General features: G+C 32.1%; 1 protein-coding gene across 1 annotated transcript; it reads right to left on the bottom strand.

Annotated features, from left to right (window-relative positions):
* Window positions 1-625: 625 nt before the first annotated feature.
* On the bottom strand, window positions 626-8,619 carry LOC146923568 (uncharacterized). The gene is made up of 11 exons (XM_085711737.1): window positions 8,468-8,619; window positions 7,433-7,463; window positions 6,044-6,219; window positions 3,830-3,875; window positions 3,639-3,696; window positions 3,463-3,508; window positions 3,251-3,352; window positions 3,015-3,083; window positions 2,728-2,908; window positions 1,507-1,821; window positions 626-1,370 (listed from the first exon to the last, which is right to left on the bottom strand). The coding sequence occupies exons 1-11, from the start codon at window positions 8,549-8,551 to the stop codon at window positions 829-831; spliced, it is 1,650 nt and encodes a 549-aa protein (XP_085567863.1). The 5' UTR covers window positions 8,552-8,619; the 3' UTR covers window positions 626-828.
* Window positions 8,620-16,236: the final 7,617 nt, after the last annotated feature.

The raw sequence follows: 16,236 nt of genomic DNA, 5'->3' as shown, positions 1-16,236 counted from the left end.
TTAGAGAAATTGAAATTAAAAATGAGGATAAATGAGTTTAAAGGTTGAGATCTCTTCATTGTTTAAAAAATAAAAGAAAAACTTGTCTTGGAAATACAAGTCAAACATTTGTAAAAGTTATACTCCCTCCGTTTCAAAATGAGTGTCGTTTTAGGTGTTTACACACATATTAAGAAATGCAATGATTAAAAGAAAGAGAATGATTATTTTACCAAATTATCCTTATTAACTATTGGTTAGTTTTAAAAGTAATACTTTGGAAGTAGTGTGCTGAGTATTAATTGGAGGGTACAATTGAAAAGAAAAAGTTGTTATTGCATTGGAAACTGAAAGTGACATTCATTTTGAAACAAATTTTTTTTGCTAAAGCGACACTCATTTTGAAACGGAGAGAGTACTATATAATTACATTTTTTAGGCAACATCATTCCAACAATGGCTTGGTCCTAAATGATAAGGGACTTAAACCCCTTAAACATGTGGTCAGAAGTTCAATTACGGAGATTACTCGCTGCTAAGTAGAGGTGGAAACTTCATATCAATCTCATGGTTAACAAAAAATAAAAAATAACACCAGAAGTACATCTTAATGGCCATCCAACAGCCTATTAGTTAAAGGGTACGATTAAACAAGAAGACATAACAAATTTCATGGTTTTTAGCCAGCCAAACAAGAACAGATCCAACGAAAATAATCTCAAATTTGGCCTAAACACAAGCAACCAAATTTGAGACTATAAAGTGCAGAAATGTAAACACAAAGTTCAAGTAACAAAATCCAACATCTTTGAAGTTTTTCATAATTCAATAAAACCATATCAAACCTACCTAGATCTTAAGATCCAAATCAAGCTCTTCAATGTCACCTTGTCTACTTGTACTCTCTCCATCTTTCTCTTTTCCTTTTCCTTTCCCTTTCACTTCCTCTTCTGATTGATTCATATTTCCTCTCATTACATTGCTGCTTGAAGGAAAAAACTCTTGAGGAACAGCACCAGATTCTGATGACATAGAATGTTTCAACATAGGAAATGGTCCCATAGGATTCACTAGACCAAGCTTCACTTGCAAGTCACTATAACCATTTATAGGAAAAGTGCTAAAGTGCTCTTGGGCTTGGAATACTCCCTTCTCATTAGTCTGATTGAAGGAAATTATAGATGGACTCGCAAATCCTTGAAAAATTTCATGTTGAGAGGTGAAAGAAATGTTTGGATTAGCCTTTCTTGCATAGTTTGCATCTTCTAATGGAAAAATTCCTATTTGACTTGAACCTGCACCAACACCAACAACATCCTTTGAACTTGAAGCCACATTTTTGTCCACAAATATCGGTATCAAAGCCGAGGTGTTGTGTTGTCTCCCACCACCTAATTGCAAGACACATTTTTCATGTTCAAAAGGCAGTTGCAGAAAAGACAATTTAACATTTGACGAAACCACATCACAGGGACAATCCCTCCAAGTGTGATATGGTTTCAGATAAGCTAGGGTTGGGAATATTACCGTTTGTGTTACTTTCTCTGTTGTCTTGGTAGCTTAAAAGAGAAGTAACGTGAGTCAAGTTTTCTTGCCTAGGAAGAAAACTTCCCGATGCTTGTGCATTAGGTTGAGTGTCGGAAACATTGTTAGAGGCGTATGATGATGAATCGCCCAAACAAAGCATCAAACATTGTTCATTCTCAAGTCTTGTGGCTGCCTCTGCTAAATCTGCTAAAGATGGTCCGACTACTTGAGGAGTGACCCTCGGTTTTGGAACAACTGGAATGATGTTTGTTGTTGGACCTTCGAGTTCTGTGTTAGGAGTGTCATTGTTGTTTTCTGTATTAAGGAAGAATGGAAAAAATAATAGTTACTTACTATAAATCATTTCAATCATCACTACTAGAAACTCTTCAAAAAAAAAAAAATCATCACTACTAGAAAATATTTAATTAACGATAAAATTTATAGACAAAACAAATGAATCTTATCTCCAATTTTGAGTTTTCTAAATGTTAGAGAATGAATTAGAGACAAGTTTCATGAATTTAGATTTTTATCTATCATAAATTTTTAGAATTTAGTAAATATAAGACATTGATTGTTTAGAGAACTCCATTGCTAAGTCTGGCCTAATCAAATTATGGATGACATATGGATAGAACTATGTATTAAGTTTACCATAAATGTATTTCAAACACAAAAAGAGACAAATGGGTTGTATAAAGATACGGTTTCTCCTTTTTAAATACTACCTCCGTCCCTAATTATAGGGCCCTTTTGAAAAAATAACGGGAATTAAGATAGTGGATATTTGTATTAAATATGTTTGTAATTACTATTGTTTTTACAATTTTATCCTTTAAGAGAGAGGGTTGTTTATGTTTTCAACATGTTATTTATTGTTGATTGAAGAAAAAGATGTATAATAAATAGGGGCATGTATGTAAAGAAATAATTAATGTGGTTGGAAATAGCAAAGGGGTCTTATAAAAAGGGACAAAAAAATTTCTCAAAAGGGTCTTATAATTAGGGACGGAGGTAGTAATTTTTCTCTCCTCGAGCCACATCAACAGTTATACATGGTGCATTGTATACGGTGTTTATGTACGGTGTCATTTTTTGCGTGTTTAAATAATAATACAACTCTAAGTTCAAATATGGCATGGATCTCCTACCGCCGCTGCACTGTGTAGTAGCCCTAGGGAATTCAAATCCGTTTAAGTGAGGAGTAAAGTTAGTTACCTAGATGAAGAATGTGACGAAACCTTGCATGGCCTAAGATTGTAGGTGGTTCAACATGAGGTATTCTACTTGATGCTGCTACTGGTGCATTTGAGGGTAAAGATTCCAAATGAAAACGTTGAAGGCTATCAACACTTATATCTTCAAAAACCCTTATTGCAACACTTTGTATGGCTTCAGCCTGTTGTTAGAAATTATGTTGTACAAAATAGTATACATTATTTTAAATGAAGCTTATAAGTAAACTAAAATTCTCAAAATATGGCTTGATATTAATTTGGTCATACCACTTGGTAAGGTCTTGAGTCTTTGTCATTAGCATACATAGCGTTGAAGCACATTAGATACACATCAAACTACACATCATTCAAAGAGATGAACATTCAGTTGAAAGTATTTTACAAATCAATATTAATGAGAATGGTCAGAAATATGTATGATACATATTTATTGGAAGTAGGTCCCAATAAATATGTAATACTATATTATAAGGAATTGCAAATATATTAATTTGTTAATTAACCTTGAAGGCTTCCAAGCTTATATAACGTTCCTCGTTGATTTTGGCCCTTATTCCTGCAAAATCCAATGGTGTATTGGCATCCGTGTAATAATCCTCTATCCCCTGTCAAAAAAATAATACATCTACCTTTAAAATTTAAAAAAAATTTAACATTATTAACAAAGTACCATAATCAAATAACAAGAAATAATCCAAAAGGAAAAAAAACTTACATTAGGATTAATAACAGGTTTAGCAAATAACTCATCTGGGTCATTCCTACATGTTTAAAACCAATCAATAAATATATATTTTGGAAAAATCTTATAAGATTTTTTTTTTTTTTACTCACTAACTTTCTTACATAAAAAAAGAAATAATAATGATATATTGATCATATAGTTTTCACCTTTGGAGGACATCAAGGACTGATTCAAGTATGTGCTTTTCGGGCATAACATATGACACTGCATGATACAACTTCTCTACATTAGGGGTCACTAATACATTGATTAGTCACCAATAATTACCAACCAAAAGAAATGGAAATTATGTGAAAAGTGTACAATTTATGTGAGATAATTAATTAACTAAGTTTACCATGTGTTTGTGAAGTACTTCCACTCTGAGGGTAGTATTGTCCGTCCTGCGTGAGCTTTAGGATATGAAAGAGAATGTCAATAGACAAATAAAATATAAAGAGTGTATGTTTATATTTTTTTTTTTTTTGAGGAAATGTTTATATTTTTTTTTTTTTGAGGAAATGTTTATATTTTATTATTCAATCGTAAACTAGATTTGAGACTCCACCCTATCATGAGAAGGGTGCAAATACAAATATTTCAACTTAAGAATCTTACTTGAGCTCATTTTTCTTCATATTTGTTAGGAAAGATAAATAGTTTTGGACTAATATTTTTAGTTTTATGAAAGAATTACAGATTGTAAAATGGTCCAATTTGTCCTCTTAATTTTTAAAATAAAAAATTAGTTCAAAAAATAAAGATTGCAAACCAATTTTAGTCATTTTTGTTGATCAGTTCAATCAAATTTGATGAAATTAGAGTATGTTTGGATTTTTTTTTTTTTTTGCAAGAGAGTATGTTTGGATGATGTAATTGAAAATTTTAAAGAATTGATAATTCTAAGCAAATCAAATTATTCAATTAAATTATCTTCATTTCTAAATATTTTTGTTCAGATAGGTCTATAGATAAAGTCATTGTTAAGATTCTTAGGCTAACGAAAGGGAATGGGTAAAATGGTAAGTAAGATGGAACTTTTTTTTTTTTTAAAGGTTTTTGAAAATGAAAATATATACTCTTCTTTTTATAATAAGTGACCATTTTGCATATTTCACACAAATTAAAAAAATGTATAAATAAAAGAGAGAAATTGCTTTTATAAAGTATCATTATTAAGTATTGGTTTATTTACCATCATAAATGTAAAATGAAATAGAGGAGTGCTAGCGGCAATCGCTTAGACACTCTCTTAGTGATACTCGCTCATCAATAGGTACACGTCATCTGTTTTTGTTAAACTATTACCGGATAACCTGTTGAGGCAGTTTCTAAAATTTTGACTTCATTCTTGAAAACCCATAAGCAACGCAAGGGTTTGCAAATGTCCTTTCTTCTTCTAACACCTCTTCTATATCCCAGTTCAACCATTGTGGTGTCATGACAAAACTTAAAATCAAAAGAGTTTTCACGGGGGTATACTATGAAGGAAAAGGGGATTACGACAGGTTCATAGTATTGTGATGGTGCTGAGTTTTTTGTTTTGTTTCCTTTACAAATTTGGTCAAAATTAAGTTTTTTTTTTTTAATTACCATGAATTATAAGATGTTCTGAAACTAGAAAACATTTGAGCTCTTCTCTTCATTGATGTCAAAAATAATAAAAGAAAGGACATTCATAATGAAAAAGATTTGCTTTCATTGAGAGTATTATACCGTTTTGCAGGGGAAAAAGGTGAGGTTGGTGGGTTTGGGATTGCTGATAGATAATGGTATAGCTGGCGGTTTGCGGTTGATATAGAGAGAGAAAGAATGCGATGATAGGAAAATATGGTGGCATCAGTTAAAAAAAGAAAAAAGAAAAAGAAAGGGATAGCCGGTTGCCAATTACAAATCTAAAAAAGAGGGTGACGTGGGCGTATAATTGGGAGAGTGTTTAATAGAGAGTAGCTAAGCGGTTGACGCTAGCATTGCTCTAGATTGAATTATGAGTGTGGTAATTGTAGTATTAATTAGAAAGTGGAATTGAAAAATGTTATTAATATTGCATTGGAAATTGAAATAGATAATTTATTTTTGGTCAATTTTTTTTATCTAAATGGATCACTCATTTTAGGCAAGTTTTCACTCATTAATGGGTATTTTTAAACACGTTTTTTCTTAGCTGTTAAAATTCAAATGAGTTAGTAATTTTTTTTTTGTCAAGTAGCCTAGTGGCTACGTGGGGTGTCCGGGGTTCGAACCCCGACCCCTGCATATAAATGCATTATCCCTTACCAAATGAGCTAAGCTCATGGGGACAAGTTAGTAAATTTTTAACCCTCCCTATAATAAAAAACATATAAATTCAAAGGAGTCACATTAAATTATGTGAATTTCACATAAATTTATGAGTGAACTCAAATTTTGTGAATTTTACAAATGAGTTGAACTCAATTTTTTTTATTTTTGTGTAAGTTTTTCTTTTGAAGGCAAGTTTCCAATAGCTATGATTATTTTCGTTATCTATAAAAAAATATAGTTCATTGTGTTAACATTCACGTATGATAAAGACAAGAATGAGAGTAATAACCTGAATTGAAGGCGTCATTTGCAGATGAGCTGAGCTGTAATTGGAGTCTCTTTTTCTTTTTGATTCCTCATTTTCCTTTTTTTCCTCAAAAGATATGATTCTTTGACTCCTCCTCCTTTTTTCTTGTTGCTTTCTTTCATCTCCAAACTCCTCTATTGTTTTTGTTCCTTCTGTCCCTGATATAAATGTATATAGACAATTTAACACACCTCATTGGAATACGTATTCTATATAACACATATATTCAATTTATTACATTATATCTCATAAAAGAAATTAAATTATATTGTAAAATAATGCATAAATCGATAAGTAACTTAAAATTACACTTATTTTGAGAATCAAAGCTACATTAAGATTCATAGCTGTATAAAGATGAAGAAAATTTACCTAAAATTATAAATAAAAATATGATGATTAAACAATCATCGACTCGACCACATAATGAACAGTTCATAACTCAATCAATTAGTAGAATCATCAGCTCGACTACATAATAAATAGTTCATGACTCAATCATTGGGTAGAATCATCAGCTCGACTACATAATAAACAGTTCATGACTCAATCAATTGGTAGAATCATCAGCTCGACTACATAATAAACAGTTCAAGACTCAATCAATTGGTAGAATCATAAGCTCGACTACATAATACACAGTTCATGACTCAATCAATTGGTAGAATCATCAGCTCGACTACTTATAAACATTTCATGACTCAATCAATTGGTGGAATCATCGGCTCGACTACTAAAGTGATTGGTCCAACCAATTTTCATGTTGATTCTCGATCAACTCAGTTGGACTATAACCAAGTTGAGCCGACTTTTACAACACCAATATTTTATATATCTCGCTTGGAACTATATGCATATCGACCGTTAATGCGACCCCACTTAATTAATGTTTGACGCGAAAATAATTATATAAAATTTAACATATGTGAGGTTGTATTCTTGAGATTTGGCGCACACTCATTAATAAAATAGTTTTACCGTTATCTTCGATCTCTTAAATGCGCAACTTTAACAAAAATAATCTAGGCACAATTTTAATGAATAGAGTTGTGTGTGACTATTATCTATATGAAAGACAATCATATGCTTGTTGTGTTTTAGTTTGTCTTTTTTAGATTCAAACTGTCGTTTATAACAATGAAGATAAAATGAGATCAGATAATCAGATCTAGTAGATGAAATGAAAGCAAAAGATTTTTAATAGGAAGAACATTTGAAAAGAGAATTTATTATAAAACAATAACAACATCAAAGTGAATTGTTTGTAAAAAAAACAAAAATCAAAGTGAATTGAGCAACTAAAATTTGTGAAATCACTCACAAAAGATGAATTGATATAACAAAATTCAAAAGTAGTTGATGAAGACATACATACCCATGTGAAGTAGGCAAGATCAGCAAGCTGAATGAATAAACAAGTGAACAAGATAGTGTCAACTATGTATAAGGCACAAAATATATCATTTGAAGAGAGTAAGAAAATGTACCAAGTTTACCACTCAAAATAATGAGAGAACAAGAACCACCTCTTCTCAACAAGTGCAATTTCTCAAGACTAATAAAATTCCTTTACTATTTAATAAACAAAATAATATAAGATTGTAACCTATAATTCCCCTTTTGTGGAATTAAGTGAGATGCCAGATGTGATTACCAAAGATAAGTTCAAATTAACGTATATCAGCCAAAAAAATTAACAAATATTATTTAAATTTTAGTTCTTAATATATATGTAAAGAACGTTACCTTAATTTGGCATGAATATAATGAGTTTGTTGCTGTCATTATGGATACGACAAAAATTCCTTCACATATTCCAATATTTTCTTTTAACCATCTTAATCTTAATATCCCAGAAAATACTTGTAAACATAAGATGATTTTTCTTTTATCTGTCAAATTTTCTCCATTCACAAAAATGAAATTTAAGGGTGTGTTTGGATTGAAGGTTTAGGAGGGGAAGAGAGGGGAGGATTTACTTTTCTTTTTTAAATTACGGATTATATAACATGTTTTTCTAAAATAAATTAAGTGTGATTGAAGTATTATATGATTGTTTATCATGTTAATATGATAACTTTTTAAAAAATATTTCATAGTGTCCGTAATTTAAAAATGAAAAGTGAACCCTCCCCTCCCTTCCCCTCCTAAACCCTCCATCCAAACACACCCTTAGGGTTCATTTAGTGTGATTTTAACTTTCTGATTTTTAAAATTGAATTTTAAAAACAAAATATGTTCGGGTAAAATGATATGAAAATTGATTTTTTACTTAATTTAAAATAGTTTTCATTTTTATCTCAAAAGCACAGAAATATATTTTCTATTTTTTTTTTTTGAAATAAATCAACACATAACCACTAGTGGTCGTTAACCACCACCGACCACATTTGATCACCACCCGACCATCTTTTCGGCCACCTGTGTCACCACTTGGACCACCACTTCCACAGTTGCGACCACCTGGCCACCGACCATTACTCCAACCATCTCTGACTGCCAATTTCGTTGACTGTTGATGGCTACCTATCCATTTATCGCCACACTAACAATTGTGGCTTGTCTGTTTATTGATCATCACTCAGATAGTTGTCTGCCAGCACCTCAAACAACCATCGATTTTCAAATTGTTATAATTGTTACTAAATAAATAAATTATAAATTTTATATACTGTGTGAGTTTATACTGAAATGAGATTAAAAGAAGTGATTTAAATTTAAAAAACAAAAAAACTTAGTTGATTTTCGTCATGGGGTAGATGCACTAATAAATTTTCAGTATATATATGGTTCCCTAGATGTTCAAAATTGTATACAATTTTATTTTACTTAGTTCATTTGTTTCATCTCTAAATTTTATCGATAATTAATCTTTTTTCTAGTAGTGATGATTGAAATGATTTAAAGTAACTATTTGTTTTCCCATCCTTTCTTGATAGAGAAAATAACATTGGCACTCCTTCCATATAACTTGAAAGAGAAGAGAGAGAAGCAATCACAGATTTTAAGCTTTGAAAGTCAACAACAATTCTAATTCCAAATTTTCCAGAAACAAGGATCACGTACTCCTCAAGTTGTTGGACCATCTCTAGCAGAGGCAGCCACAACAAGACTTGATAATGAACAATGTTTGATGCTTTGTTTCGGCGATTCATCATCATACGCCTGTAACAATGTTTCCGGCACTCAACCAAATCCACATGCATCAAGAAGTTATCTTCGTAGGCAAGAAAACTCGATTCTTTAAGCTACCAAGACAAAAGAGAAAGTAACACTAAACGTAATTTTCCAAAACCCTAACTTATTCTAAATCATAAACACTAGTAGGCACAGTCCCTCCAAATGAGATACGGTTTCGTCAAATAGTAAGTTAATTTGCCGTTGGTGCAATATATTGGTGTTGGTGCAGGTTCAAGCCAAATAGGATTCTTGATGCAATATACTGGTGTAATTGAATTTCAAAATGTATCTAGAGCGTGATTCTTGATTGAACATCCTACATCCTCCTAAAAGGATTTGTATCTTGGAGGTGGACCTAAAAGACTAGTGAATACACGATTAAAATGCTTAAGCATCATGAAATAGAAATCCTAAAAATGATGTTTGATGTCATCAAAAGCTAAAATTATTATGTTTTGGTATGCTGCAATTTATTGCCTCAGTGTTCTGGGTGCTTGATAGTCTGGTGTGATCTTATTTGTGATCTTTTTTGTCGTGTTGAGGCCTTTTATCTTAGTATATCCATAGCAACATTATTATAATCTGTTTTGACTTGTATTGTATCAAATGTGCATGTGTCATGCATGTATTATGGAGTGTTGTTGATTCTGTGGAGTGTTATGTACTAAAGACTTTGTGAGATCTTTTAAGTCCAACTTCCAAGTAGCAAATGATAATGTGAAGTGTTTGCAACCTTTCATAGAAGGTGGATAGAGTTTTCTCAATGTGATGTTGAGTTTGGACATTATTAATAAAATTTCTAATTATATAAAAAAATAACCTTAAAAAAGGATAGGGCAATGTAATACTACCTTATTGAAAAAAGGTATCAAACTAAGCACTCACTCCAATGGGGGGTCCTTACTTAACAAGGACCACTCCCCGTTAAGGACCCTCTATTGGAGGAAGAAAAATTGAGACCCCGTTAAGGAACGGACAACTATATAAGGACCCTCTCTCTCCTGGGTAACTAACGGGTCCCACGTTTAAAAAAGTAATAAAATATGTACTACTTGGTCCCACTTGCATAAAGAAATAATAAAATGTGTACTACTTGGTCCCACTTGTAAAAGTGAGTAATAGATAAATTATTTTTGTTTAATATGTAAAGACAGTGGGACATATTTAAGTACTTTTCATTGGAGTCCTTATTAGTGTATTGTCATTGGGGTCATCGAGTCCTTAATAGGTACTTTTATTAAAAAATTATAAATAAGTGATGTGTCACGTGGGGTCCATTTAAGGAGTCCTTGTTAGGGAACTACCATTGCGGATGTTCTAACAAGACGAAGCAGATTGAAGAACTACCACCTTTCAAAAGGGATGACATACACGCTTCTTACTGACATGGAAAGCAATGTGACATCATTGTAATTTGTGAATGTGTAGTGAATTGAATGAATTGCTGACTTTGAGAAAACGTTTTGTTTGTTTGTAATATGGTTCCTATGAATGAATTAAATACTTCATCTATTTTTTAAGCGTTTTTTATAAAAAAAAAAAAAAATTATGTTCCATTTACTTTATGATAATTTTTAAATTAAAAATAAGTAAATTAGTTTTTTAAAAATGTTAACTAATGTCTTTGGGACATTAGTTAAAAAAACCAATATAGAAATATTATATTGAAAATGTCAAAAAGTTGTATATTTAACTTTTTGAAAGTAAAACATTTATTATTTTTAAAAAAAATTCTACTTTTAACTTTCTTAACTATATCCATTCAAGAATACTAGTTAGCATGACCTTTAGTTCTTTATACTAAAAAATTTCATTCATTTAAATTGGTAATATATAAAAAATGACAGACGTTCAACATCATTAAAACTAAAAAAGGATGAATATTGTTAGTTAATGATAAAAAAATGTTGCACTCATATGATCCCTCTAAATTTTATGTTATCAATTTTAGTTCTTGACATTTTACAGAAGTTCATTTGCATGTTTCAAGTGACTATTTTATAACACATATTGAAAAGATCTTAAAATATTGTTAGTTAATGATATTTTCAGCTTTTAACAAGGACACTTCATCCAAGGAGTTACTTGTAACACGCAACATGAACTTTCGTAAAATAGCTGGGATTAAATATAACAAACAGTTTGGCGTTATGGTTGGATGGTGATAGGCAGACAAGTAGTTGCAACAGTTAGAGGTGACCAAAGTGGAGTCATATTCGACAGTGGTCTTGAATTGGTGATCGACATATAAGTGGTCGCAGTGACGTTAAAGTGGTGGTCAAAGGTGGCCGAAGTGATGATCTGAGGTGGTTATAGCAGTGATCAATTGTGCCTAGAGTGGTGGTCGGAGGTGGTTAGCGACTATTAGTGGTGATGTGTTGATTTATTTATTTATTAAAACAAAGAATTAGAAAAATCTATTTTTATGGTTTTGCGATAAAAGTGAAAACTATTTTAAAATTATGTAAAAATCAATTCAATCTCATATTATTCGAACATGTTTTGTTTTAAAATTTAAATTTAAAGATTAGAAACAACCTATTAAAATTTAACTTTAAAGATTAGAAACAACCCAAATCATCCCTTAGATAATGGGAAGTAGTTCGAACTACATCTTTTGTGAACGGAGAAAATTTTATCGATAAAAGAGAATTTTTTGTTTTACAAAAATAAACGATATTGATTTATTCAAATTGATAGAGTACATCGAATACAAATTCAAAGTCGCTAAAAACAAAAAAGATGAATATGCGAACAAACTCACAACATCCATGTTAAAAGGATAAAATAAAACGACATAATATATATATATGCCTACAAGAGGTAAGCAACACTCACTTTTTATTGGTTTAAATCAATGTGAGTCTCGCACTTTAAATATGGGTTTCACTTAAAGTGGTCAGACATACATTAATTTCATCCAATAACAGAGTGAGTGCTAGAGAGAGTGTTGAAAAGAGAGTGTGTCTCTAGCATTCCTCATGCCTACAAATATGATTATATTCAAGTCTCCGGAATACTCATGTCTTCGAATCTGCACCATTGACGATGCAAAAGTCATTGATTCGATCTCCACTTGCCCAAAGTTAATATTCTTACAACCTGAATCAAATAAACATCGTACTAAGATGGAAAATCAACAAACAAACCGCACACAGACGGGGAATCAAAGCAAACTAAGTCGTGCAAAGACGGTGAAATCACAAAAACAAACGAAAGAAAACTAAAAATATGTCAAAATCATTTTTTTAAACTGTGTGGAAATCATTTATTCGACTAAAAAAGAAAGAAAAACAATTTGAAGTGTTGATTTTGAATCAAAATTGATCATTCTTCAATAGATAAGAATAAAATAAAATAAAAAGTGGTGATGGTTAGGAGAGAAGAGAGAGGAAGAGAGTATGTTCCATATATTTTCTTTGAATTACAATGGTTAAATTAAAAATAAAAACATATTTTAGTAAAAAAAACATATTAAATAAGAAAAGTAGCCGTAATATTTTTGTCGTATCCATAATGACAGCAACAAACTCATTATATTCATGCCAAATTAAGGTAACGTTTTTTACATATATATTAAGAACTAAAATTTAAATAATATTTGTTAATTTTTTGGCTGATATACATTAATTTGAACTTATCTTTGGTAATCACATCTGGCATCTCACTTAACTCCACAAAGAAGGAACTATAAGTTACAATCTTATATTATTTTGTTTATTAAATAGTAAAGGAATTTTATTAGTCTTGAGAAATTGTACTTATTGAAAAGAGGTGGTTTGTGCTCTCATTATTTTGAGTGATAAACTTGGTACATTTTCTTACTCTCTTCAAATGATATATTTTGTGCCTTATGCATGGTTGACAGTTTCTTGTTCACTTGTTCATCCAGCTGGCTGATCTTGCCTACTTCGCATGGGTATGTATGTCTTCATCAACTGCTTTTGGGTTTTGTTATAGTAATTCATCCTTTTGTGAGTGATTTCACAAATTTTAGTTGCTCAATTCACTTTGATTTTTTTTTTTTTGACAAACAATTCACTTTGATGTTGTTATTGTTTATAATAAATCCTCTTATCAAATGTTTTTCCTATTAAAAATCTTCCGCTTTCATTTTATTTACTAGATCTGATTATTTGATCTCATTCTATCTGTCAATGTTATAAACAACTGTTTGAATCTAAAAGAGATAGAGTAAAACACAACAAGCATATGATTGTCTTTCATAGTTAAAAGTCACACACAACTCTATTCGTTGAAATTGTGCCTGTATAATTTTTGTAAGTTACGCATTTAAGAGATCGAAGATAAGGGAAAAAGTATTTTATTAATGAGTGAGCGCCAAATCTAGTTGAATTTTATATAATTATTTTTCGCATCAAACATTAATTAAGTGGGGCCGCATTAACGGTCACTATATAATGCTAAGCGAGATATATAAAATATTGATGTTGTAAAAGTCGGCTCATCTTGGCTATAGTCCACACGAGTTGATCGAAAATCAACATGAAAATTGGTTAGTCTGATCACTTTAGTAGTGGAGTTGATGATTCTACTAATTGATTAAGTCATGAACTGTTTATTATGTAGTCGAGCCGATGATTGAGTCATGAACTGTTTATTATGCAGTCGAGCTGATGATTCTATGAATTGATTGAGTCGTGAGTAGTTTATCATTGTTGTTTTTGGATTTCCAATCTGTTGTATTTGGATTTCCAAATTCTATTATCTACCGAAGTTGTTACTAGGTTGAATCACGACCAGGTCGCTCTCTTTAAGACGTTTCGTGGCACTACCCAAAATTGTGCAAGGATAAAACACTTTAATAGACTATCAACCACGCCGCCTCCAGGATAAAACAAGCTCAGCTACAACTGTGCGGTTAACTACTGCACCGTAGAAAACCGTTCGAGAATTACACCTTCAAATATGGTACTAAGACCACTCTTTAATACTGAAACCACTTTAATATGGTATTATTACCATTCTATTATGGTGCTAAGACCACTCAAATATGGTGTTTCCACCATTCTAACCTTTAAGTTCTCCAAACTATCAATATGGTACTATGACCACTCAAATATGGTGTTACCACCATTTCTCCTCAAATAGAAAAATAATGTTATAATATTTATATACCGTTAAGATCATTCTTCCGACGGGACATTATTATTCCAAATAGGGACTATGATCTTAAAAGTACTCTTTATTCCGAAGGGACATATATTACCGAAGGGACTATGTTTTTAAGACCATTCTTAATTCCGAAGGGACATTAAACCGAAAAAGGGACTATGGTCTTAATAACACTCTTAATTCCGAAGGGACAGAAAGGAGTAGAAAAAAGAGAAGGACTTGTTAAACAAGTCGAAGGAGGGAGAAGAGAGGAAAGTGTAACGCCCGTCTTAATTATTCGATTATTTAAAAATATATTTATATATATGATTTACGTGATTTTCATGATTGATATGTGTGAATTTTATGATTCATGAAGTTGAGTGGGTTATATGATTTATAACTGCATAATGTGGAGTATTTTGTTGTGGTGAAGTTGCTATGTTGTTATGACTTATTTTATTATTAAATAAAATAAGATTTGATAAATAAAATAAAAATATGAAAAATTGGGCTGTGATGTGAGATGAGCAATTAGTAGTGATAAGAGTAATTAGAAGAGATAAATAGACAACAAAAGTTAGAAAACGGAATACGTACGTTTTTGGAGAAAAAGGGAGAAAAGTCAGAAAAGAGGAGAACTAGAGGGAGAGCTGCGATTCTGCTATTATCAGGTAAGGGTGAGACTAATTTTCATTACTATTAAGGGTATGATTCTATAGGATGAATTTGGCATGATTAGGTTAAGTTTTGGTTAGAATTGGGAATTAGGTTTAAGACCGAATTGGATGATTGAATCATGAAAAGATGTTAGGTTGATGCTAAATTAGTGTACAGAACTTAGTTATACCATAAGATGATAATTAGATGTTGAATTGAGGTTAGAATTAGGAGATTAAGTGAAAAGTTGGAATTTTTAGGTTTCTGGCCGTACTGACATTCATCGCTCGCACCTGCGAGCAAGAACACTCGCATCTGCGAGCTAGAACCCGGAACTCGCAACTGCGAGCAATGCAACTCGCAATTGCGAGTGACCTGTAAGCTCGCAACTGCGAGCAGAATAACTCGCCACTGCGAGTAAATACGTAGGAACCCAGAATGCACACTTTGCTCGCCATTGCGAGTGAAGTTACTCGCAACTGCGAGTTAGGCTGTTAGTTGCCCAAAATTGTCCCGATGCGATCCTTTCGCACGTATAGTCTTGAGCTGACCTTAGAAGTAAGAATGAGGGTGATTTAGAATGTTTCTAGATGTTACAGAAGTCTGTTTATATGACTGAAATGATTAGTAATGTTGCATGAATAATGTTATGATGTTTTTATGATATTTATGTTGATGTAATCCATTCCTTTAATGATGTTGAGATATTCCAACACTGTTATATGTTGTAAATCTGTTGCTGTTCATTGCTGCTGACCTTTAATGTCTTGAGATTGCATGAGTCGGTCTATGTTGCAAGAAATTAAGAAGTTGTCCATGATTATGAGTCGTATGAGTCGTTCATGATGTCGTCTAAGTTGCTGGAAGTTTGAGTCCATTGCATACTCATTAAAGTTGGGGGCTTTAGGCCCGGCAGCCTTTGTGCTCATTAAAGTTGGGGGCTTTAGGCCCGGCAGCCTTTGTGCTCATTAAAGTTGGGGGCTTTAGGCCCGGCAGCCTTTGTGCTCATTAAAGTTGGGGGCTTTAGGCCCGGCAGCCTTTGTGCTCATTAAAGTTGGGGGCTTTAGGCCCGGCAGCCTTTGTGCTCATTAAAGTTGGGGGCTTTAGGCCCGGCAGCCTTTGTGCTCACACGTTGAAGAGCCTATTATGCTCATTTGTTGTTGATTGGTACCACATGCATTTGCATATCAAGAAGTTCATGATGCTAAGTTGTCAAGTTG

The sequence above is a fragment of the Medicago sativa genome, chromosome 5 (assembly GCF_051527215.1).
Source record: "Medicago sativa cultivar Bolivia chromosome 5, Bolivia_mono, whole genome shotgun sequence".
Lineage (NCBI taxonomy): Eukaryota > Viridiplantae > Streptophyta > Magnoliopsida > Fabales > Fabaceae > Medicago > Medicago sativa.
This window is presented reverse-complemented; position numbering and strand designations above follow the sequence as displayed.

Coding starts and splice junctions, on each gene's coding strand:
- LOC146923568 (XM_085711737.1), bottom strand. CDS start 8,551: ATGGTTGGAGTAATGGTCGGTGGCCAGGTGGTCGCAACTGTGGAAGTG. Junction 7,464..8,467: donor CACAGGTGGCCGAAAAGATG/GTCGGGTGGTGA, acceptor TTATTCATTCAG/CTTGCTGATCTTGCCTACTT. Junction 3,876..6,043: donor AAATGACGCCTTCAATTCAG/GTTATTACTCTC, acceptor AAGCTCACGCAG/GACGGACAATACTACCCTCA.